Raw genomic sequence first — 24,950 nt, 5'->3', positions numbered from 1 at the left:
CTTTGAAGTGCAATGGGAAGACCTGCAATCAAATAAAATCAAGCCCAAGGTCATCATCTCCTTCCCAGTGACATTTCTCTCCCTTACAACCCAAAAAAATCCCAGGTGATCTGTGAACTGCACACCTCTTCATGTTCTTTGTAAGTAAAACAAGGCTTTAGGACAAAACTTTTTGTTTGTAAATTAAATAGCAAGCTCAGGGAAGCTGCACCTTTCATCATAAATACCTCGGCACAATGTTAGTAGAGAAGCAGCAAAATGGTGGCCCCGAGTTTTATGGCTGCAGGAGCCACCCAGGGCTGGGTTTTGTTGGAAAACCAATCTTACCACTCTGTATTGTTGCCAGCTTTTCCTGAAATTCATATTTAAACGAGAAAATCAACACAACCTTTCAGAGTGCTCTTCTCAAGTCCTGGCTTTTTGGTCCTCTCCTAATTTCTCAGGAGGATCCCAGTGAGAACTAATGGATAAGAGGAGCACTGAGATTAAAGCTGCTGCCTCTCACTCCCCAAACCCTGTCATGCACGTTGAGAGAAGAGTGAGCGTGGAGCAGCCCTACATTTTTTATGAACAGAACATTTCCTGTGACCCATATTCTCTCCAACACATGGCTGAAAGAGAATCCATCTCTGCAAGGCAGGCAGAAAACTAAAGCTGGGTTAAATACTGCAAAAACAGATCTGCAAGTATGTCTGAATAAATTGCTCAATTCAATGAGGGGCCATTCTATTCATTATTTGTGAACACTTGTAAGATCATTAGTCTTCTTTAATAGGGTGGCCAATTACAAATGTGCCTGGCACTAATGTACAAAGTGCATTATTATAGATCCAGTGACGCAGTCCCAAAGCAGGAAATATCCCCCTCCACAAAAAGGCCAACAACAAACAAAGGAAGCAATTTTCAATTAACAAATTGAAGATTACAAATAGTCTGTGAGCCCCAAAGAAGAATCTAAATTCAACACACTCCTCTTTGCCTAATTAGTTGGTCATTCTCAGTGTCACACTGCAGCACAGCTCTGGGTGTCCTGCATTTCTGAGACCACCAGAAATGGGGAGTGGGAAAGGCAAGGGGTGGGATCTCACCCTTTCCAAGTCATGGGTGGGCTCAGGAAAGGCATGGTGTGGTTGTAGGGACTGTCAGGGATTGTTGTTTCACTCAGGAGGGAGGCAAAACCTCAAAGGAAAGCAAGACCGACCTTGAGAGCAAGTGCATCATAGATTGTCTCTTTTTTGTGAACAGAGAGCAGTGGAAAATGCCTGAAATTGTGGGTGAAGGCCTCTTCTAGCCTCACCACTTTTTTTCTTTTTACCTTGGACTCTTGGGGCATCTCTAACTCATTTTTTATAATATTCCATGGGATGGCACCACCAGATGCAGTCGAGTGTTCAGAAGCACATGGCTTCACCCTTTCCACCCCCACGTGTCACTCACAGGAGCTGTCCCTTGATCCAGTGTCCAGTGCCTGGCCAGCTGCAGCCCTGAGAGGAGCAGCAACTGCTTACAAACACTGAGCTGTGATGTCCTGCCTGAAGCCTGCAGCAGGTAATTTTGGAGATGAAGTCACTTGTGTGCCACTTTTGCTGGGTGGCACAAGACAAGACACAGCCATTAACACTGGGAATTAATGAGGTATATAAAAGCAGCAGTGGGAAGGTGCTTTTATCTGATCCAAGGACATTATGTCTCCACAAACAAACAGAATTACTGAGTCAGTCCTTTGCTTTCAACACTGGTGATGGCTTTAAAACACAAACACCATGGCAGACAGCTGAGACCCTGAAGGTAGGATGAAATCCATCAATCCATGTTAAGATACAGAAAGTCCATGCTCTGTCCCCTGGCGATTTTGGAGATGTAGTAAGAAATGACTGGTGTGAAATATGTAGAATGACTCCAGGGATAAATTTCTGCTTGAAACACTGAACAAGAGCCCTTTCTCTATCCCCACCCAGCTGGTGGTTTGTGTGAACTGTGCTACCCATAGCCTGGGTTTTGTCACTCACAGCTCTCTCTCCCAGAGCTATTTTCAAACCCTAAAGCAGATGGCTTTACCTCCCCTTGTACAGGATGCTGCAACATCCCAGCAACACTAACCTGCCAAGGGAAAAGACATGAACAGCTCAGTCTCTCTGCACCCAGTGTCCACCCATCTCACTCTGCTTCAGCTCCCCCTCACCTCCCACCACCCCCATCCTCTTCTCTGAGCAGGAAACAGCCCTCAAAAGCCCCTGTCTATTGATTATTCATGTCTCTTCCCTGCCTGACTCTTCCCAACACATGCCAAGTCAGTTTTGGCTTTGAAACCAGCAGCCCTGACCCAAGAGAGGTTGGTTCATACAAGGAACTCGACCTGGAAGGAGATGCTTCCCCAGAATAAGGTGGAGCCTTCAGGGGAAAAAAGCTGTAGGAAAGATAATTCCTGTGCACAAATGGAGAAATCTATGTATTTCCAAAGGAGGAAGGTGAGTATGACATTTCTGACTGGAATAGAAGGCAATGCTCAGCCAAAGCTTCCACATTTGGGATGGAGAGATGTGGTACAGCTGCAGAGGATGTGCAGGGTGGTGAGGACACTGGTGCAGAAGGACCACCTCGAGAGCAAGAGGGTCCAAACTGGCAGAGAGCAAAGGCTGCTTTTGGCACTCACTCACAACCACAGCATCGGCACTGATTTTTTTTAACATTTTTTTTAATCACCTGAAATGAAGATGCACCAGATGGTTTTCCAGTCCTGATCAAATCTGACAGTCATCTGTTTCAATGCTAATTAAGTTTCTATCCATTTTCATCAAAACTAGAAGCCCTGATAGACAGAGGCTCCCCAATGGTTCTTTCTTCCCCCTTCAAAGGGGATTTTAAAGTGTATTCTCCTCTTTAGCAGGCACAGGAAAAGGTGCCCATGAGGAGGCCACGCCTCCCAACCACTAAAAATCTTTAGATCAATCAGAATTTGCAAGCAACATGCTGACAAGAAGAAGCCAGGCTCCCTTCATCCTGCTGCTGACAGAGCTGCTTATTTTATATTACATATTTATTGGATGCAAAATTTCTGTGCCACCATCCATCTTCCTGCCCTGTTCTTAGACAGCACCGACCTCATTGGAGGCTGCTCCAGAAAAAAGTCAGGACAAATCCTACTGTATGAGATCAGCTTGAGCTGCAGCTGGAAGTGTCTGACTGTATGAACAGAAATCTCTCCAAGTTATGCTGAATCGACTTGGGAGATACACATGCTCCATTCTTAACTAGAAATTTATGTTCCTCCTTTCTAAGGGTGATTAAAATTGCTGAGGTCTAAATATTAATTTGTGCTGTGGAGGCCTGACTTTAAGGAAAACTGGTTTCTGGAAAGAACAGCTGCTTGACTGGGCATGTGGAAGGAGAAACAAGTGGAAAAAAAAGCAAAATGAAGGCGAATTCTCTTGAATTGAATTGCAATACTCTCAGAGCACCCACAAAGCTGAAAGTAAGTCACACCAGCCCATTTCCCTGTCACCTTTAGACTGCTGTGCTTCTGTCCCACTCAGGGCACACAGATCCTTCTCCTGGCAAATTCCCCACTGGCCAGGTCTCCTTCCCCATCTCCACTCCCCACCCTTCCATCATTGCCCTCCAGCTCCTTCTCCTGCCCTCGCCTCCTTTGGGACCACGTGTAATTTCTTTTCTTCATTTATGCTGTTACCTTGAAGGTATTTTTAGCCCGTGACCACAGTTGCCCCTGAGCCTTCCTTTTCCCAGACTCTGTAAATTTAGCTCTCTTAGTCATCCCTCATGTCTCCCAGTGCTCACATTGTTCCTCCTGACCTCCTTGGGTTTCCTCCTCCTCCTGCACCCACAAGGCCCAAAGCCAATGGTCAAATTGCCGTCACCTCAGTGCTCTTTGACCTCATCCCCCAGGACAAGGCTGCTCCAGGACCTCCTCCCACATCCTGATGACCACCACAAGCTCCTTGGGGACAACCACTCAGAGATGGAGGAGCCTTCCCACTCAGAGCCCCCTCCCAGTGTCTCCAAACCAGCGCTGAGTCCCCCACAATACACAGCTTACGGCAACAAAACTAAACTTGGTCTCACTTGGGAGCTCTTCCAGCCTTGCCTGGGTTCAGGAGCTTGGAATCCAGCTCAGGACTGGCTCTGGTCCCAGTAAAGCACCTCCCAGAACTATAACTGCATCCTGGCTGAGGCCCAGTCCCACAAAGCCCATTAGGTGCTTTGTTCCCATTCAAGCACCTGCCTCCCACTGACTTCAAAGCTGAATCAAAACCTGCATGAATATTTAGGGACTGGAGGTTGTCATCCAAAAGAAACAAGCCCATACTGAAATAGCTGATTCTGACACATCATCTCTGCAAGGAGGGGCACATCAGATTGATCTGTGCTCTAGCCTGACAGAAGGGAAAGCAGCTCAAATAAATAGGTTCCAGATGCTCCCAGGTGTCCTGGGTTAGGAGGGGAGCAGCATGAGGAGATGCTAAAGCCCTAAACCTGCATGGAGAAAAAAATTATTTTCTTTTTTTGATGCAAAAGCTTTTTTCCAATTCCTTTTCTTTCTTTCTGAAATGTCAAAATCTACAGATTTGGAAAGTAAGAAAACCAAACCCAATTACTAAAATACTGAAAAGCTTGAAGGCTAATTATTTTACCTCTTCATTATTGAAAAAGATTTTAAAAAACCTTTCCAAATTAAAAAAAAATCTGCTTTACATTTTTTCCATGTAATTTTTTTTCCATTTCAAAAATATTGAAGAAAGAATATTAGATTTTGATTTTAGTTGGGAAGACTTCTTTTGATCCATGTTTCAGGTTTAAAAAAAATGGAAGTATTCTGTTGGGAAGCTGCCAGGCAGACGTGGCTGTCTCCATGCTCCTGCCTCTGTCACAGCATACCATGTGTCATCTGCAAAGAAAAACTCTCAAAGTAACTAAATTCATAGTTTCTCTGCACCATGGGCTTTTGCTGCAGGCTTTCGTCAGTCTTTCAGCCTGGACACCTGGGAAATCAAAAGAACGTGAAAGGGCAAGAGTTTATGATTTATTTATCTTTGACCTGAGGTCTTAAGGAAAGCTGGCGTACGTGCATCTGCATCTCTCTTCCTTCCTGTAATAACTGCAGAGCTTTTGGGCAATCTTTATCTTCTTTATTAAAGATAGGGGGGACATTTCAGATTGCTTTGAGTGAGAGTATGTGATGAGAGAGAGGACAGAAATCTCCTCAGCGCAGGAACTGGTGATGCATGGACACAATAATGGACATCAGAGAACCCACAGGACATTATTAGAAATATAAAACCATGGGAAAATGGGCACACCTGGTTCTACTGGTGATGGAATTCCATCTTTGTGGGCTCACTTTGGGAAGCACCTGCTAAACATCTCGGGTGTTGGACAGCACAGGATCAAGCACTTTGGGCATGTTCCCCCAGGTGAAAATGCGGGTGCTGCGCCTGCAGGGTGGCATTTCCTCACTTCCAGCCTGATTTTCATGCAACCCCTCTTTTGTTCTCCCAACTTCACCTTGCTCACGCTGTTCCTGTCCTCGGGGACCCATTGATCACTGTCACCTCCTCCCGCCCTCCCTGGTCACCACAGTCCTTCAGGGCAGGGCTGGGGACAATTCCAGGCTGTGTCCTTGGAGAGGATCCTCACCTCTGTGCACTGATGTGAGGGGTGGCAGGGCTGGCACACACTCTCCTGTGTCCCCTGCCCTCCTGCCCCTCACCAAAACCCAGCTCAGACACCCACAGCCTGTGCCAGGTGACTGCTGTCCCACCCATCACACCCCCACAAAGCCGATATTTGGGGATTGTCCTCTTTGCCCTGCTTGTGTCCCCATCCCAAAGCCTGGCTGCTGCCAGACTCATTGCTCTGAGTGCTGTGGCTGGCCAGGACTGCAGAGAGCATTCAGCAGATACAAGGCATGAGAACAGTGCCAGACTCGGGGTGATTACAAATCATTGAGACTTAGCAAAACCAGGCCATCCTAAATTTGCAGGCAGCAAAGGAGTGTTTGTGAGCAGAGCTGAACTGAGTTATTGGAAGATGCTGAAGTAGCTCTCCATAAAGCATCAGAGTGGTGGCTAAATGCTACCCGAGGCAGAAGGGAGAGTCTGGCCCAGAGCTGCACCCTGGGCTGGGCTACAGCTCCAGTTTCTCTTCAGCTCAGCAATATTCCTGCACAGGGTAAAGCACAGGCCAAGAGGAGGATGGGACGTGCCAAGTGGTGCATTGCCCTGGCCAGAGCTGCTGCTTTGTGCTCCCCTGGCTGCAGTGCACCTGAAAAGGTGCATCTCTAACTGGGGAAATGCAGAGGGAGGTCGTTAAAGGAAATCAGTCAAAACCTCCCAGGTTTGGCCCTTGGCATGTTACAGAATGTTAGGGGAGAGCCTGGCTTCCCTCCCTCCACTCTGAATTTGTACCTCTGGGGCCAAGGGTCGCTGATGGACTTTGTGAAGGGGGTGTGATGGAAGCAGATGGAGAGATGAGACCCACCCAGCCATGGATGTTCTCTGCCCTAATCAGCCTTTTCCCCCAGCTTCTGGTCTGGCCCATCTTCTGCTTCCCAAGAAGGCTTAGTCCAAGGTCTTTGTGCCCAGCTCCAAGGACATGAAACCCATGGAGAATTCCTCATCCCCAGGCACTGCCCAGGCTGTGGGGGTGGCCTCAGCCCCATCTGCTCTGACCTGGGTGCCCAGCATTGTGCAGATCTGCTCAGGAAAGAGGCCAAGCCCAGACACTTGGGCTGGGGAGCAGAGCAGAGGTGGTTTACACCAGTGCTGGATGGAGAGCTGCCCGGGGCAGTGCAGCCCTGCAAGGGGAAATGTGCTGTGCCACTGCCCAAGGAGAAGAGCAGCATCTGCTGGGACACAAGGGAAGACATTGCTCAGGGATGAAGTCACTTTCTGAGGTCACACAGTCAGTTTGTGCTGCATGTGCATCCCTCTCACTGCTACCACAGATGATTCAGCATCTCCATCACCAGCAACAATGGCAGGACTCCCTTGGGTGATGTCCTCTGGGAATTTTGGGCTGAACAGCACCTTGGCCTCCTTGGCAGTCACTGGCATTGACTTCCAAGGCAGCAAAATCAGAACGGGAGGTCAGGAGATCTTTGTTTGCTTTTTTCCCCCAGTGGGGTATGTTTTCAAATGCTGTGTAAATGTCACCAAGACTTTTGAGTCAGCGTGGCACAGGCAGGACCTCAGTGCCTGTGTGGGGTTAAGGTTCAGCAAAGTCTGGTGACAGATGATGGAGGCATGGGAGGGGAGCTGCCCTGACTGGAGAGGTTTTCTGTGTGCCAGTGATGTGTGCCCTGTGCTGGGTCTCTGCAGGGACCTGCCCAGGCTGACAAGGGGCTGTGCCTGATGCTTTAACTCCCCTCCAAGTGCAGAAGGGCAGCAGGCAGTTCAAATTCCCCCAGCTCAGCATCTGCAGCCTGGATTCCACTTGCAATCTTGAAAAAGCCTTATAAATTTTTTAGAGCAGCCCCAAACGCCTGCTGAGTCGGCCAATCAGCTCTAGTGGATTAAGAAAATTTACTTTAAATTATTAACAGCACCCAGCCAGACAGGAGGGTAGAGGTGGGAAAGGAGAAGTACTCATTCCTCATTCCAGTGGATGCCACCAGAGCAGTCAGCACCAGGCTGGGGTTTGGCAGAGGTGTCCATTCACACCTAAAGGATGGTCCCATCCATGGGATTGCCCTTCTCCATCAGGAGCCCCCACCAGCAGTGCCATGCTGTGCACAGGGTGTGCAGCATCGTGGAGATGTCCCTTTTGGAAACTGGGTGCTGGTCACATCCAGCCCCCACACACCTTCCCCTCCTTCCCTCCTCTTCCGGGCCCTTTGGGTTCTCTCCCCTTGAGGAGCTGATCCCCAGCTGTACAGCAGAGCCAGCCCTGATGGTTTTTTGACTTTCCTACAACCTCAATTAATTTTCCCTCCACCAGCTTCAAATGTCGGGAAATACAATCACATTTGCAAACTCTGGTCCCCAAAGAAACGGCAATAAGCACTTTGCATCTCCCGAGGCTATTCCTTTTGCTTTGGACGTCCCTGCCAGGATCAGGGATGCGGGTCTGGATTTCCTGTGCTCGGCAGCTGTTTCTGCAGGACTTTGTCCCTGTTTCCACGAGATGGCACCGATGAGGCTGCCACGGGAGGCAGCCACCGCGACGCCTTCAGGGAGGACCGGGATGGAAAATGACTCCAAAACAATAAAAGTTGCTATGAAAAAAAATGCCTCTGATCTCCGGCTTGTGGCGTCCTAGCACACCTGGCCATGGCAGGGAGGAATTGGAGGAGAATTCGGTATTTTAAAATCCATCTCACCGCCACAGCTCTATCACTTGCTATGGGTCACACACACCCACCTGCTCCAACACGGTGCTGGTGGTTCCAAAATTAGCTTGAGCTCACTGCAAGGTTTGCCAAAACCCACCTGTGGTCCAGTTCAGGGGGCTGTTGGGCTGTTTATCATTTTGGCAGGACCCCAAAGTGGATCATGTCAAACCAAGGGCATCACTGCTTGTGTGCCTGCAAGCCCTGTGGGCCAGGCAGTGATTTGCACATGGTGGGTTGTTGATCCAATCCCAAAACACAGATCCACATGGATTCAAACCCAAGGTTTGGTTGGAGGCAGCTTGTGGTTTCATTGGTACTGTGTTGAGATGCCCAGAAATTAATAATATTTTTCTTTTCTTCATGCTTTGAAGTGGGTTTAAATAACAATATTTCTGTTAATTCTGTCTCGCTAAAGATCCTGACCCAAACCTCTCAAAATGCTTTTGCTGAGATCTCACTGCAGGCTCCATCTCTTCTTTCTGCTGCTGCAGATCACCTGGGGCACCAACCCACATTGAAATGAGGCTGAAAACTTGGCCCTGCTCTGAGCCATGAGCAAGTCTGAGTTAAATCCTCTGGGGTTTATATTTTTGCTGTTCTGCAGTTCCATCATTAATTACCTCACCACTTGTGCAGTGCTACCAGAGTCTCTTTCACAGCTCCCCTGGCATATTTCTATGGAAACAAAGCTGTGGTTTTGTCAGGCCTGTTTTTGCTTTTAAAATAGCAAGAGAGGTGCAGACTTTGCTCCTGCTCTTCTCTGTCCCCCACCTGACCACAGGGCTGTCCCCACTGGCTGTGCCAGGGGCTGGCTTCCATGGGGCACAGGAGCTGCAGATTCCTGAACAGTGTGGGAGGGATATTCCCACAGGAATTCCTGTTGCTGCTGCTTCTAAGGATGCAGGAAGATCGTGCATGTGAGGATGTTCTCCTGCTTGGAAATACCCAGGAAGAGGCACAAGGTGTCTCAGGGAAAACATGCCTTGGGAGCTGGGAAATGCAGGAGGAGCTGGAAGATGAGATTAAACCATCAGTGGGATAACAGCCTTCTCCTGTGGCTGTGCTGTGCCTGCAGGGATCCCCAGATCCCCTTCCAATTTGTGGCATGCCAAGGACATGGCACTTCAGAGAGCCCAGGTACCACAAAGACCTTGGGAATCAAATTGATTTCTGTGGATGAAGCTGGTGGATGTGGGGTGTGTGGAGAGGGGTGAGGAGCCTTGGTGGGCCGTGCAGAGTGCTGGGGATCTTGGCCCAGGGAGGCAGCCTGTGTCTGTCAGAGCAGACATGGGATGGGGAGAGCTCTGGGGGAGCAGGCAGGGTGAGATCATGCAGAGCTCTCTGCAATTCAGCTGCATGTCAGCTCCTCGAGGCCCTGCCTGGGGACACTCAGCACTGCAGAGCATCAGATGCTAATTAGGATCATTAAGGGCTTTGTGACACAAACAGTAATGATGATGCTGGTGCCTCTGGAGCTCTCCTGGGAAGGGCCTCGCATGATGCTGCCCTTCACAGAGACTGTAGAGCATCTGTTCCCAGCACTGCCTCCTCCTGAAGGCCGAGTCAGGGGCACAGACAAGCTCAGGATGCCCCAGCACGCTGCTGATGCCTCCTCCAGGGAGGAAATGTCCCTTGGAAACATCCCTGGAATGATGTAGTGGATGCACAACTCTCACACCACCTCCCTCCTTCTCCTGCCCCACTGCACCACCTCCAGCTCCTCCTCACACGCTGTGCTCCCACTCAGACCCCTCACAGCTCCTGGCTGGGGCTTTTTGGTCAATCCTAACCACTCAGCACCCACAACCCTTTGGACTGGGGCAGCTGCACTGGGTGGAGTTGGGAGAGCTGCACACCTTGCCTGGGGCTGCAAGATTGTGATGGGAGTCAAGACACTGCCCTGGGTGAAGCCCGTGAGTTTTGGGGCTTCTTGTGAGACCTGAGTTGTGTTTGGGCTTCAGTCAGGAAGCAATGTTTCTGTTGTGTTGTTTGGAAAGGGCTGGGGATCCACCATGTGTGAGGCAGAGCAGGATGTGGGGAGAGAAGGCACACTCAGTCACTGCTCCCAAAATGGTGGGGAATGACAAAGACCCAAAGTGATGCTGCTCACCCTTACAGAGACATGGGATGTCCTGTTTTCCTTTCTTTCAGTGACACAACTGTGGGACCTCAGTTTAAGCCTGTTTTGTGTGGATTAAATATAACAAAGACCTTGGAAAATTATTTTAGAGGCTTGAGCTGTTTCAGTAGAGCCTCAAAACTGCTGTGAGAGCTGTTGCTGCTTCAGGCTGGGGAAATTTCCTGGGTCAAGGGGTGCAAGCTGGGGAAAGGCTGAGTGCTGGCTGACACCCTGAATATGGGCTCCCAACTGTCCTCCTTCCTCCTTATTTCCATCCCAGCCCCTCTTGTGCCCATGCCCACCATCTACTCTGAGTGAGCCTACACAACCCCAGGCAACCCAGCCCCTCTCAGAAACAGACACACACACACAGCTCCACACCTTTTGGGTTGGTTGGTTTGTTGTTTTTTTGGGGTTTTTTTTTGGGAGGGGGAGGGGGGATTTGTCTGGTTTTGGTTTGTATTTTCTTTTTTTTGTTTTGTTTTGTTTTTTTTTCCACTGTGGATGTTGTACCAGTTTTATTGGTAAAATTAACATGAAGCCTCACAAACGCTGGAACATGCTTTTCCTTTTAAAGAATTTCCACTGGACCTTAATGGTGAGCATCCAGTCGTTGACATATAAACTCTTACAAGCTGATGTGCACACGTGCGCCCGGGGGAGTCGGTGGCAGCGTCCTGGTGTCAGGGATGGTTTCTGCGCGATGCACTGGGAGCCCACGATTCATTTGCCAGCCTTCTGGGCCTTCTGGGCAGACTTGGTGACCTTCCCAGCCCCACCACTCTTCTTCTCCACGTTCTTGATGACGCCCACGGCCACGGTCTGCCGCATGTCACGGACAGCGAAGCGGCCTGAGGGACAGACAGAGGAGGAATGCCAGTGAGACACTGAGGCTGAGCTCTTTGGGAGGGTGGTGGTGGGATCTACACCCCCCTAATCACGGAGCCATGTGCTATCCCTGCCCTTGGAGCAGGTTCCTGCAGGGACAAGCCCTGAGCTATCAACCCTTGCTGGTCCTGATGCTCCCCTCTATTTAAATTACTGGTTTTTAAACTTAAACTCCATTCCTTCTTTGCAAGTTTCCATCACTAAACTTCCATTGCTAAACTTCCAGATGTGCAACATCAGTCTGGTCTAGTTGGAGATGTATCTGCCCATGGCAGAGGGGTGGAACAAGATGGCCTTTAATGTCCCTTCCAATACAAACTGTCCTAGAACTCAAGCATGGTACTTCCCTGCATTAAAAGGTGGCCTCCACTGAGCAAACTTCCTTCTTTCTTCTCCTGACCAGTTGTTTTAGGGCAGAGAGGAGGAAATGTTTCTGTGTTCAGAAACTATCATGGTTTAGTAACCATAAAGGAACGGTCCTGTTGCTCCCAGAGGGAAAACCCAGCCTTTGGAAACCCAGCTCAGCAGCACATGGGGGAGCAAAAAACCATCCTCAGCTCCCTCCCCACCTAGCTGGGAGAAGCTCAGCATGCCTGGTGTGAGCTCTGCACCCACAGAGCCCTCACGCTCCTCCACAGGAGACCTCCAAAGAGCCATTCCCTTACCAAGGGGTGGGTACTGGGAGAAGCTCTCCACACACATGGGCTTGCCAGGGATCATCTCCACGATGGCTGCATCACCCGACTTCAGGGACTTGGGGTTGTCCTCCAGCTTCTTGCCGGAGCGCCGGTCAATCTTCTCCTTCAGCTCGGCAAACTTGCAGGCGATGTGTGCGGTGTGGCAGTCAATGACGGGCGAGTAGCCAGCGCTGATCTGGCCAGGGTGGTTCAGGATGATCACCTGGGGGACAGAGCGGTGTCATGGCAAGGCTGGCTGTAGGAGCGTCGGGGGGTAGGAAGGTGGGGATGGATGGAGATGAGAGATCTCTGCAGCCAGGTCATGGAACTTGGGGTTTATTGCAAAGGGTGTGGGTGCAGGGCCCTGCTGGGAGCTGCCAGCCACAGCTCGGAGCAGGCCCGAGAGAGGGGTAGAGAGGATTGAGAGGGTAAGAGCGTGAAAGGGTAAGAGAGCAAAAGCATAAGAGAGTAAAAGGGGTAAGAGAGCAAAGTTTCCATTACAATACAATAAATCTTCTGTGTTGAATATTCTGATTCTCACTAACCAATCTAGTAAAAGGTAAAAATCCTATAGCATTTCCATACCATCTATAAGAATCACTACATTACCATACTGTGCTACATTTTAAACCCTAAAAACTACTCTTTGGACCCCTTCTGCCAAGCTGGCAGGGTCTGCTCGGACCCTTGGACCTGCCTGCAAGCAGAGGGTCTTGTTTCATCAAAAGGGGCTTACCTTCAGTCAGCCACACCATTGTTTCCCCGTTGTTCAGTAACAAAGGTATCTCAAAGCTTGCTTTCATTTCAACCTCGCTTTCAGTTTCTATATTCTCAAAATCTTTTGCCAGGCAATCACATTTATAAGGCTTTCTTGCATCTTCCCCAACAGCTGGCAGCTGGGGGATGGCGGCAAGCCAGGCGTGGTGGCACCAAGGAGCCGTGCTCACCTGAGACGTGAACTGGGCTGCCTCCTGCGGCGGGTCGGACTTGCTGTCCCCGCAGACGTTGCCGCGGCGGATGTCCTTCACCGAGACGTTCTTCACGTTGAAGCCGACGTTGTCGCCAGGCAGAGCCTCGCTCAGGGCCTCGTGGTGCATCTCCACGGATTTCACCTCAGTGGTGATGTTCACAGGGGCAAAGGTGACCACCATGCCAGGCCGCAGGATGCCGGTCTCCACTCGGCCCACGGGAACTGTGCCAATCCCTGCAGAGACGAGGACAGAGTGCAGCAAAATTCAATCTGCTTGGTATATCCCTGGGCCAGAACCTGGGTTCAGCAAAAGCAAGACTTCTCTACTGGTTTTCACCAAAGAACATGTTTGCTGCTTGCCCAAAATCCCCAAGTTTTCAGCAGATCAACACTGGGATCTTGATAATCACTATGAGTCCATCTTTCCTACTCAGAGTTTTTTTAAAAAAGAAGTAACCCATAGGCAGAAAGTCCTGAGAAATCTGCATGTCCCAAAAGTTCTTCTCCTGGAGCAGCTGTGGTATCTCCTGCATGGAGGACTGGGACATCCCAGCATGTGTGCAACAACACTGTCCACATCCCTGATGGCCACACCACCAGCTGTGACAGAGAACGAGGGTGGCTCATTAAATGACTGGGATAATTTGCACCCTGTGTCACCAGGAGACATTGGGAAAATTCCCCTTTGGAGGCATGTGAAGAATGATTGAAAAAAAACAACATTGAAAGGAGATTGAAGAGGTTGACTGGATCCATCTGCTCCTCCACATCCACCCATCTCCCCTCTTCCCACGGTGTCTCTCCTCCCTAAGGACTTGCCTTCCAGTAAAACCATATCACTCCACCCCAGCTGAGCTAGGGGAGGACACAGACCTGCTCACCACCTTTCATGTCCACTGCAAACAACAGCAGCCTGCATAAAAAACCCAGATAAAATCCCATGTTCGACCCCTGCAGTGCATGTATCCTTGGAAAAGGGTGGGAAAGAGCTGGAAAAGTCTGTGCCCGCCTGATCCGGCAGCCAGGGAGTCAGCAGTGCTGTCCACTTATGCCAGCAGGTCAGAGAGCTCACAGAGGGGTATTTATAGCTGAGCAAAGTGTCCCCATCACCCCTGCAGAGGGAAGGGGACACGCGTCAGCCACAGTGCTCCCTACATGGCTGGCACAGCTCGGCAGGAGGAGGTGCCAGTGATGGACACCAGCATTTGGGAACCTCGGGCAGGTCACAGCCAAGCTGCCATGCACCAGCTTCAGTGGCCCTCCCTGCTGGTCTTGTCTCTCACCTGGGTCACAGAATGTTTTTTGCTGCCTCCAACTTGCCTGGCCAGCCATGACCTCTGGGACACACAAATTTGCAGCCATTTTGGCATCGTGTGTTTCCTGGGGGAGAGCTCACAAAGCTGCTGCTCCTCTCTGCTCCCTGGGCACCTTTGGGCATGCCCACCTCCACCCCAGACAGCCCGAGCTCAAATGGGGTTTTTGCCCTGGATTTACCACCCCTTTTCTCCAGCATTATCTCTGGTTTGAAGAGTCAAATCCCTCCAGTTTCCCAACACCTGGAAACGTCATTCCCAAATTTCTATGGAATGAAGTCTCAGTTAAGGCAGAGGAGTGGCAAGGCTCACCTCCAATCTTGTAGACATCCTGGAGGGGCAGGCGCAGGGGTTTGTCTGTGGGGCGGGTCGGGGGCAGGATGGTGTCCAGGGCCTCCAACAGGGACACCCCACTGGCGTTGCCTTCTTTGCGCTCCACCTTCCAGCCTTTGAACCAAGGCATCTGGGGAGAGAGCAGCAACAGAGAACCATAGAATCACAGGATGGCTTGGCTTGGATGGGACCTTAAAGACCATCTTGTTCCACCCCTCTGCCATGGGCAGGAACACCTTCCACGAGACCAGATTGCTCTAAGGCCCATCCAACCTGGCCTTCAACACTTCCAACATGCCCTGAGTGTGCCTGTCCTCAGCAGCCAGAGGTAAGCCCAGAGAGCTGTCCCACCAGGACAACATCCATAAAGTCAGTCCTGCCACGTCCTGGCTTTACCAGGGCGCTGGGGAGCTCCTTCCACTCCACCATCCCTGCCCGTTTATCTGCTCCCCTTTGCTCAATCTCCCTCTCTTCTAGAAACAAGCAACACATCCATTAACAGGAGAAAAAGGATGGGAGTGGTTAAAGCCAGCAAACTCACAGTTCCCACTTCCAACACCAACCCCTGGGCACTGCACCAGCTGCCTGCATCCCACCCTCCAGGAATGCTGCCTCCAGCACAGGGACCACAGAGTCTGGAAAGTGCTCAACCTTCAGTCCTGGGGCCCAAGCTTCTCCAAGGCAAGCCTCAGAGAGATGCTTCTCTCCACTCTCTCCTGCTTTCACCCTTCCAGGGTCTGGTTTCTAAGCCCTGGCTAGGGAGGATGCTGCAAACCCAGCTGCCAAGAGACAGGACTGCTTTTCACAGATGTTCCCTTCTCCTGCCTTAAAGTGGGTTTTGAAACTAAAAATTGCAGAGAAAAGAGGTAAAGAGGGGTAGAAATTGCTCAGGTACCATGGTTAAATGCAGGGAATTGCAGTGCTTTATTGGGGTGATGCTGCACATCTGGAAACTGTAGCAACACCTGGAGCTTGATGGAAAAAAAATTTAGTCTTGGGTCTGAGGCAACCCTAACACAACAAGCAGAGGTCAGAGTCTGCAAGGCCATTCCCCTGCTTCTGCACAGAGAGGGTTAGACAATATTTTCCCATTTTACTGTCAAATGCTTTCTGTGTGTCCCAAATCCATCATGTATTTTGTGGATGTGGCTTTTTTCCCTTAGCACCAGCACCAGTGGCACAGGGCAGTGGGCATGGGGGGCTGGGCTGAAGCAAGACCCCCAAAGTGCCCCCAGCTTCACAGCCATCCCTGCAGGATGTGGCTGTGCCAAGTCTGGTTTCCAATCCCGCAATCTGCACCAGCTTTGGGAAGGAGAGAGGGAAAGACAGGATGCAGCCAGGGAACTCATCTTGCATCCAAAGCATTCAGGTCAGCCCCTTCAGAGGGTCACATCTGACACCACTTGTCTTTCCTGGTGGCAGTGGCAGGAGGAGCCTGGGGACACTTTTGCAATGGGTTCTTCCCAGGGCACTGCAGCTCTTGCCGTGCAGCCAGACCCAGAGCCAGGCACAGCTTGGCAAAATGGGAACTGCATCCAGGCAGTGAGGGAGCCTCGTGCTGTGTGCAGGATGACTCAGAGCTCCCCCCACTCTGCTGTGGCATGGCCCAAGCGCCAGGCAGGGACCTGTGCCAGCAGCTGCCTGGTGGCCACCTGCCCATAGGCTCTGCTCTCGAGGATGGTGGCCACCAAATGCCCACAGCTCCCTTCCCTCTGCCCCACACAGCTCTGGCACACAGGAAAATAACAACCTCTGCCCATGTCCCTCTCTCCAGGGGACTTCTGACATCCCAAGAATCAGGTAAAGATGAACATAGACACCTTCTGGGAACAAATCTCTGCAAACCTCAACATGGCCTTAGGGTGAAAGGCATCCGCAAAACCTGGTTTGTGCTGCCTCCTATGGCCACCCAAATAAAACCTCTGTCATGTAGTCCCCAAATCTGCTCCCCAAAGAGTAATTGCTACTCCACAACTCCTGTGGCAAAAGCAGGATCTGACCAAATCCTGCAGGCAGAGAAGCTCCAGCTCCCCAGAGTAACAGCTGAGCTCCAGCTCTTTAACACTCAAAGTTTATTTTACAGTCGCCTTTCCCTGATTTTTCCCAGCCCATGAGCACCTCAACACCCCATGCACACACCCCAGTGTTGAGGCTGCAGCCCCAGACAGCCACAGGTCCTGGCACCAGAGACTGGGAGTGCTTGGGTTGCAGCATCCCATGGGGTGAAAATCTCCCAAACCATGTGGAATGGCCCCATTCTGCCAGCTGGAGCATCACAAAGCTGCTTCACAGAATACCCCACTTCCCAAAAAGCTCTCAAATGCCAAACTTTGATGGAAGCACAGCCCAGCTGTCATTTTTTCAGTTGGCCTTGGGATTCTGTGCAACAGGGCTGTGGGCTGGAGTCTCCCACACAGAGGCAGCTCCAGCCTGACGTGCCACCACAGCCCCCTTGCTCAGAGGCAACAGGAGCTGCAGGGACATCATGGCTCTAATCCCCACTTTCTGATAAGTCCCCTGACAGACAGACAAGTCACTTGACTGTCTTGTGCTTCAGTGAAACCTGTCCAGAAATTACAAGTGAAAATAATCAAAGCTTTTTCAGGCAAGGAAAGAGAGAAGAGACATCTATGCCAGGTTCCTGCTTAAGCTTTCCCAGAGGTGGTGCAATATGAGGAGGAGGAGAAATCTGTCCCTCAACCCTCTCCAGAAGAGCTCATGCTCTTCCAGACCAGGCCAGGTTTTCTTCCCAGTTCCCTAGGAGCCAGCTGGTTCCTTAGGTCAAAGGATAGAGTTGTGTCATCCCCTGCCTTCTCTCAGGCAGCACATCACACTGGGAACCTGCCCTGAGACCCCTCTGGAGGAAGGGGATCACAGAGCCCCTCCTGCTCTGTGCCTCCCCTCTGCTGCCTAATTATAGGAGAATTGTTCAGGATCATCTTCCCAGCCCAGCAGCTGCTGACATTTGGAGCCTGCCTGATTTGAGGCACTCAGGAACCACGGGGCTGGGTTTGGCATGGCCGTGGCTGACCTTTATCCCAGCTCTGCTCCTCAGGGAACAGGAATCTCCCAAGCACCCCAATAATTCCTTCCTTCCAAGCCATCCCAAGTGAGCTGCCTTTCCTCTGCAGGGCAGGAGCTGTGTTTCATGACTGTGTGAGTTTGCATTGCAGCACTCCCCTTCCTCCGGCCTGTGATCCCTGACCTCCCTCAATTACTGCTGGACTCATGGATTGCTTCACTCATCACAGAGCCCTGCCCTCATCCACGGGTGATGTCCTGAAGTCCCCCTAAGCATCAAATTTCCCATTGGTTTCACAAGAGATTCCCAGGGTGTCTGATCTGAGCAACTTCCTCAAGGTCACACAGAAGTCACCAGGAGAGCAGGGACCTTCCTCTGGCCAGAACTTTCCAGCCCATCATTTCTTTAAAAGACTAACCCTGAGGTAGATTTTTCTCCAACAAAACCAGTGTCAGAATAGTTATGGGCAGCCTGTCTGCCAAAAACCTCCATCCTTCTTAAGCTGGTGTATGAAATGATGGCACGGGCCCACCCAGAGCACCCTGCCTTTGTCTCCTCACCATCCCCACTGCAGAGGGAGTAAAAATCAACTGGAAAAGGAGCAGCCTCAAAGGGATACTCTAGGGAACTGTGGTTTTGGCATGGGAAACCTGGTACTTCCTGGAGAAAATGTCACCTGTAGGAGTGAGATCCCAGCACTGGAAGAGGAGGTTTGGCCACCACAGTAACACAGAGCATTGATGGAAAAGGGGACCTGAGACCCAGCTGCACTGTGGGAGCTGCTCCAAGCCTGACCCCAGATTGTGTTATTCCCCTCAGAAAACAATGCCCAACAAACACACCCTCTGCTCCTGCTGAGAATGACAATTGCTGCTCTAATGTCACCATGAGCTCGGACAAGGCGAAAATTTCAAATCCCAGCCCAGAAGCAAAGCCAGACGGATCATCTCCTGAAGATGCTCGTGTTTAGCTGCTGGGGTGCCTGGCCTAGGCACAGCCCCCACGAACAGTGAGCCCATCCATCCTGCCCAGGGCCAAGCAGAGCTCCATGACACATCACCAGCTGCCAGCAGATCTTTGTGCACAGCGGGTGCATGAAATGCTCGCAGAGCACAGAGCTCATCTTCAGCCCAGGTCAGGATCCTCAGCGTGGGGGGAGAAGTGTAACCCAAGGCACACTTACATTGGGAGAGGGCTCCAGCATGTTGTCTCCATGCCAGCCCGAGATGGGCACGAAGGGAACTGTGGCTGGGTTGTAGCCGATCTTCTTGATGTAGGCGCTGACCTCCTTGACGATCTCGTCGTAGCGCTTCTCGCTGTAGGGGGGCTCTGTGGAATCCATCTTGTTGATGCCCACAATGAGCTGCTTCACCCCCAGGGTGTAAGCCAGCAGGGCGTGCTCACGGGTCTGCCCGTTCTTGGAGATGCCAGCTTCAAATTCACCCACACCGGCAGCGACGATCAGGACAGCACAGTCAGCCTGGGGGAGAGAGCAAGAGAGTTGCTGCACAGCCCTGGTGACAACTCTGAGGGCTTTGAAGGAGTTCACAGATGACCCCCTGCCTGATTAGTTGCTGATCTGCCTTAAAACTAACCCAGCTGTGCTATTTCAGACTTGCCAGCCCCACACGGTTCTGCATTGTGGGTGGAAAAACAGTGTGGATCCCTCCTGTACTCTGACCAGGACCTCATCTTGATCATCTACGGACAAGGTTTTATCTAAAACCCTACTGAAGTCTTGCAAAAAACCTTCCTAGGTGATGGGTGTGACTCCAGCCATGGAAAGTGTTCCCTAGATTGCTTTTGTACCAAAACACACAGCAGAAGCTGCCTGGGTTTGGCAGAAAGCCATGCCCAGTCCAACTGGTACCTCAATGGAAATCTCACTGGGCATGCAGTGGGATGGATTCAGCACCCATCAGTCACAGGGAGATGCAGGAATGTCCCACAATGCAATGAGGGGAAACCACCCTTCTCAGGAAGGGTAGGCCATTGGGTTTGGCAATATAATATGGGACAAAGATAGCTGTTGGAGGAAAAGGAAGGAGAAAAGATCTGTGGAGCCTCCTTTATCCAATAAAACCTAGGGGATTGGTGGAATTTTCTTGTATATCTCATCTGTCTGAGGCTAAAATGGTGTGGAGATGCCCTCACACAAAGGCCTGTAGCTCACAGCATCCCAGCTCCAGGCAGGCCACATTCATCCCACCTTCTCATGTGGGTGGAAATGGGGTGGAGAAACCACCTCTTTGTGCCCGAAGACACCCAGGGAGGTGCAGGACCATGGCGTGCTGGGTTCCCTTGGTGCCCCCCAGTCTCTGGGGTGGACCCTGCTGAACACTCCTCCATGTCAGCCCTCTCACCTCCCCACCTCCAAAAGGATTCCAACAGCACCTGCATGACCCTGAGCCTGTGAACAACCCCAGCCTCTCCCCTGCAGCAGCCCCCATGCCCTGGGCCCCATCCCTCACCTGGGAGGTGCCGGTGATCATGTTCTTGATGAAGTCCCTGTGGCCAGGGGCGTCGATGATGGTGATGTAGTACTTGGTGGTCTCAAACTTCCACAGAGAGATGTCAATGGTGATGCCACGCTCGCGCTCGGCCTTCAGCTTGTCCAGCACCCAGGCGTATTTGAAGGACCCCTTCCCCATCTGGCCAACACAGAGGCAAGAACTAGTGAGAAACCTGAGCCCAAGGCACTGGTGATGGCCTCCCACCCTCCAGGGCACTTCCCAAGCTCACACAGGGTCACACTGCAAACATTTATAGGTAAAATTCCCTAAATTCAGGATCTATTGGTGGTCTATTTACTAAAAAATACAGGTGAAAGGAGATATTGTTCTCAACATGTTCTTTCCTCAGCAGGATGCAGGAGAGGCTGGAAGAAGAGACATGAAGTGAATTTGTGAGTGGGGCTGGATGGGCAGGATGTAGAGGCAGCAGCCCATGAGGTCTCCTCCATGAAACACCCATCATGGTTCTGCACTGCTGCTGGGAAATCCTGTACAGAAACATGGAAAGCTGCTTCTTGTCACACTAAATGTCTCTGAAAGAATATTTACATACTTATTCCATTTCCTAATGTTAATGGAGTTATTGAAAAATGTCTGTTTATGAGATTTATCTTATTTCATGGTTTCACAGAGATGCACACACAGGGATGTGGTCTAGTGGTGGGTTTGCTAGTGCTGGTTGGACTCAATGATCTTAGAGGGCTTTTCCAACCTAAATTATTCTCTGATTCTGTGATCTTAATCCATGACTCAGACCTGTGAGGCAGCTGGTTAGTGGGAAAGGGCATTGCTACATGAGTGAGCCCAAAACTGGCAGGGGTGGAACGGGTTAAAAGAAATGAGAGATGGTTGCTACGAGCAGAATAGAAACGTGATTGATTTTTGCCACAGAGTGTGCAAATTCACAGGAAAAGCTACTGTGAGCTGCAGCCAGACCAACTGTCGTTGCCAAATGGCCAAAATCTCAGCCAACATTATAATGCAGGAAATCACGCTGGGGGAGATTAGCTCCAGTAAATCTTCCTGCCCTGTGATAAAGCACATTCCCTGGTAAAACCACGGTGGCACTTCTGGGAGGCCTTCTCCTTTGGGCTGGAGCCCTTTGACGTCACTGCACCAGGGAGAGCTGGATTTCCCTCCAGTGTGGAGGCCATGCTACCACTCTGAGCTGGGATCCTGACAAGGTGGAGATGGGGCAGGAGAAGCCCACCCTTGCTGACCACACTGTGAGCTGGGGCGGTCAGGGGAGCTTGGCCAAAGCAAGGGGTTAAAATGGGCTGCAGCCATCAGCTCTTGGCCTCAGATACAAGGAGGTTTTAAGGTAGAGAAAGGAATTTAGGTCATTTGCAGATGATTTAATGGTCTCCTATTATTATGCAAGGTCAGATCTGTGATACCCTGCTGCCATCCATCCATCCATCCATCCATCCATCCATCCATCCATCCATCCATCCATCCATCCATCCATCCATCCATCCATCCCTCTCTTCCCTGCAATCACAGTTTCTCCTGGCCCATTATCAATCACAGTCAGAGAGAAGCACTTCCCGATGGCAGATACTGAACACTCCAGTGATGAGCCCCCCCAGGAAAGAGAACACAGCATCCCACCCACACCTGCCCTGCCCACACCCTGCCTGGGGGCTGTTCTGCTGGTCTGCTCCATCTCCCACACTCCAGCCCTGTTCCCAGCCAGCACAAGGAATTAATGGTGACAGCCTGTTTCATAACAGCTGAGTGCTGCGATGACTTTGCAGCTTGCTCCGGAGGATTAAGGGTAAAATCCTAAAGCCAGGGGCAAGATTTCCCCTCCTCAGAGGGGACGGCAGGTCGAGGAGGTGATGCCCCATCTCCACTGGGAAGCTGTGAGCTCTCGCTGGCATGGAAAAATCCAGAATCAAGTCTCTGCTCCTGAGCATCTTCCTGACACTGGATTTAGCAGGGGGGTAGAGGAGGAGCTTGGAGATTTTTAGATTCACAAAATGGTTTGGGGTGGAAAAGACCTCAAAGATCGTCTCATTCCAACCACTCTGCCGTGGACAGGGGCACCTTCTACTAGACCAGGTTGCTCCAAATTCCATCCACCTTGGCCTTGAACACGTCCAGGGATGGGGCCAGGTTAACCCTTTCCAGCACCCACATCAAACTCCCCCTTCCCAGGGAACAGGGAGGAGTCATCAGAGTGCGCTCATTTACTGCTGGAAATGGAGGCACAGCAGGGAATGGTGCATTTGTGCATTGCATTAATAATGGGCTCTTCTTGGGCAGGAGGTCAATCTGCACAGCCCACAGCCTCTCCCCCACCAGCAGCCTACTGCCTCCCTTCTGGGTGGGGAAACTGAGGCACAGAGCAGAGCCCTGGCTCTCCCATGGCAGCTGAGTGGGAATCAGCACCTTCCTGCCATCAGCCATGTCCACACACACACAACCAGCTGCTCATCACGTGTGAGACCCCCCCAGAGCTCGGCATCACACGTAACATGAAGACAAACGAGATCCTTTATTTAGCAAACAGTTTCCCTCCTTTCACGGGGTGTATTCAGTTACCCAGGGCTGGTGTTGAAAAACCCAGGGTATTATCTAGCTCTGCACAATACCTTCCCTGTTCAGTGCCAGAAATAGCCTGAATTTCCCTCATCGAACCCCAGTGGAGGGACAGCTTTCTATTCGGAGGCCACAAATACTGATTATTTAATTTTTTTAAAAAACAGAACAACTCTTCTTTCAGAGATACTGTTACCTCTGCCCTTGAATCAAAAGGGAGAAAGAAAAAAAAAAGAGAGAAATCCTCGCTCTTTTCTCTTAAATAAAATAACAGACCCTGGGGTTTTTTTGTTGGCCTTTTGGGTGCACGCAGGCCTCCATTTCCTGTGAATGCCACCTAATGGAAGCAAACCCTTCCCCAGCCCTGCATTAGAAAATGGAGTCTGTAAGCTCAGTCAATAGGCTATTAATAGCAGCCTCCGGTGCCCGCGGATCCTGGCAAGGCAGTGAAAGTGCCTGCTCAATTAAAATCACTGCAATCACATAGACGAGAACCTCACCATGCCTTATCTGATCTTACAGGTAAAGGGGAGGAATTTGTGGAAGGATATCAGTAATCATTTTAAACCAGGGGAGAGGGATAATTCTGTATGAAGGAAGAGGCTCTTTGGCTTAAGGATGCAAAAAAAAATGCTGGAAGTGAGGCAGGAAAATAAGGGATTTAGCTCAGATGCTATCGGCAAATGAAAAAGGTTGACAGACAGACAGAAAAATGTGAAATCAAAAGTGGCAGCTCTGTAAATCTCTTTTTTTTTTTCAATTATATGTGAGATTTGGACCCGAAAAAAAAATTGGAAAAAAAAAAAGGAGGGGTATCTGCATTCCCAGAGCGATGACGACAAGCCATCTTCTGAGTGACAGGAGCTGCCCTATGGATAACACAGCCAGGCTGTTCCTGGCTCACCCACCTCTCTAGAATTTACCATCATTAATTTCCCAGCACTCCCAATTGACATTTTTCTTCCCAAGACTGTTTTTTCCTCTTTAATCTTGGGGTTTGCCACATTACAGGTATCAGGTGGTGCTTTGCTGCGTGACAGCTTCTAAATGCATGCACGATAAAATTGTTATAAATGCCACCACTGCAAGGGTCAAACAAAAGAATTTAACTTCAATGTTCGGATTTCCAGCCAGTTTTCTGTATCACAGGCTGCCAATCACACTACACACCAGACCACCTGCCTGAGGAAAATGGGAATGAGGTTTCTCAACCGGATCAAATGAGTGGTCCAGCTGATGCTGCACCTTGTCCCCAGCAGGCACTGGAAACTGATGCTTCAGAGTGAAATTCAGGCAGCCCTGACCCATGCAGGGAGGGATTATCAGGTTTTCCCCCCTCACACACCATATTTAGAAGGAATTTCATGCCTTGAAGCACCGTGGTTTGTGGCTTTTCCAGAAGCCTAGTGATTACTGCTGGTTCCCTGACCCATCTTGCAGACCTCGGCGTGCCCCTGCCCTCATTAACAGCCGGCAGCAGGGAGTCCCCCAGCTCCGGAAAAAGAGGGTGGCCAGCGCCCAAATGGCCTATTTTCCCAAGGCCAGAGAAGTCGGGAGGACCCAGGGGCGCAGAGGGAGAAAAAACGATGGGAACAAAGGGAGAAATGGAATGTAAGAGAAGGGCAGCACCGGCAGAAGGGGAATATTGCCTGCGGGATGCTGGCGGGGATCAGCGTGGAGCATCCCCGCGGGTGGGAACGCGGGGTGGGGGCGGGCTCCTCACCTCGGCAGCCTCCTTCTCAAATTTCTCAATGGTCCGTTTGTCGATGCCCCCGCATTTGTAGATGAGGTGCCCGGTGGTGGTGGATTTCCCAGAGTCCACATGCCCGATGACGACGATGTTGATGTGCGTCTTCTCCTTCCCCATGCTGCTGCTGGGCTACGCGGGGCTGGCCGGGGCGGGCGGCGCTGGGGAGGGCGGTGGGAACGCAGCTGCCTTTTTGGGGGGGAGGCTGCGAGGGGAAAGAGCCAGGAGAGTCAAAAAGAGCCCCCCTTGTGCCAGCCCCCTCTCAGCCCTTGGGGAAAGGCTGTCCTCCCCTCGCCCCACCTTCCCGCTGGACCATGCGCCCGGGGGTGCCCGGCCTCGTCTGGCAGCTCTGGGTCCGAGCCAGCTGCCCCCGGAGGAGGCCAGCCGGGCTATTTCGGGCTGCCACGTCCAGCCTCCAAGCCTCGGCAAGACGCCGCGTTTATCGGCATCTTGCCCTCCGCCGCGGAGACCCCCAGT

At 51.1% G+C, this 24,950-nt stretch overlaps 1 protein-coding gene across 1 annotated transcript; it reads right to left on the bottom strand.

The window, feature by feature from the left end:
• Nucleotides 1-10,969: 10,969 nt before the first annotated feature.
• Nucleotides 10,970-24,669, bottom strand: EEF1A2 (eukaryotic translation elongation factor 1 alpha 2). The gene is made up of 7 exons (XM_066561811.1): nt 24,450-24,669; nt 20,141-20,320; nt 18,853-19,149; nt 14,627-14,777; nt 12,979-13,235; nt 12,020-12,254; nt 10,970-11,317 (listed from the first exon to the last, which is right to left on the bottom strand). The coding sequence occupies exons 1-7, from the start codon at nt 24,591-24,593 to the stop codon at nt 11,190-11,192; spliced, it is 1,392 nt and encodes a 463-aa protein (XP_066417908.1). The 5' UTR covers nt 24,594-24,669; the 3' UTR covers nt 10,970-11,189.
• Between the last annotated feature and the right edge of the window lie 281 nt (nt 24,670-24,950).

Source organism: Molothrus aeneus, chromosome 17, assembly GCF_037042795.1.
Source record: "Molothrus aeneus isolate 106 chromosome 17, BPBGC_Maene_1.0, whole genome shotgun sequence".
In the NCBI taxonomy this organism is placed as follows: domain Eukaryota; kingdom Metazoa; phylum Chordata; class Aves; order Passeriformes; family Icteridae; genus Molothrus; species Molothrus aeneus.
This window is presented reverse-complemented; position numbering and strand designations above follow the sequence as displayed.

Excerpts from the sequence above, each read along its gene's own strand:
- EEF1A2 (XM_066561811.1), bottom strand. The coding sequence starts at position 24,593 with ATGGGGAAGGAGAAGACGCACATCAACATCGTCGTCATCGGGCATGTG. Across the intron at positions 14,778-18,852 it reads TGCTGGAGCCCTCTCCCAAT|ATGCCTTGGTTCAAAGGCTG; the intron begins GTAAGTGTGCCT and ends CTCTCTCCCCAG. Across the intron at positions 11,318-12,019 it reads CTCCCAGTACCCACCCCTTG|GCCGCTTCGCTGTCCGTGAC; the intron begins GTAAGGGAATGG and ends TCTGTCCCTCAG.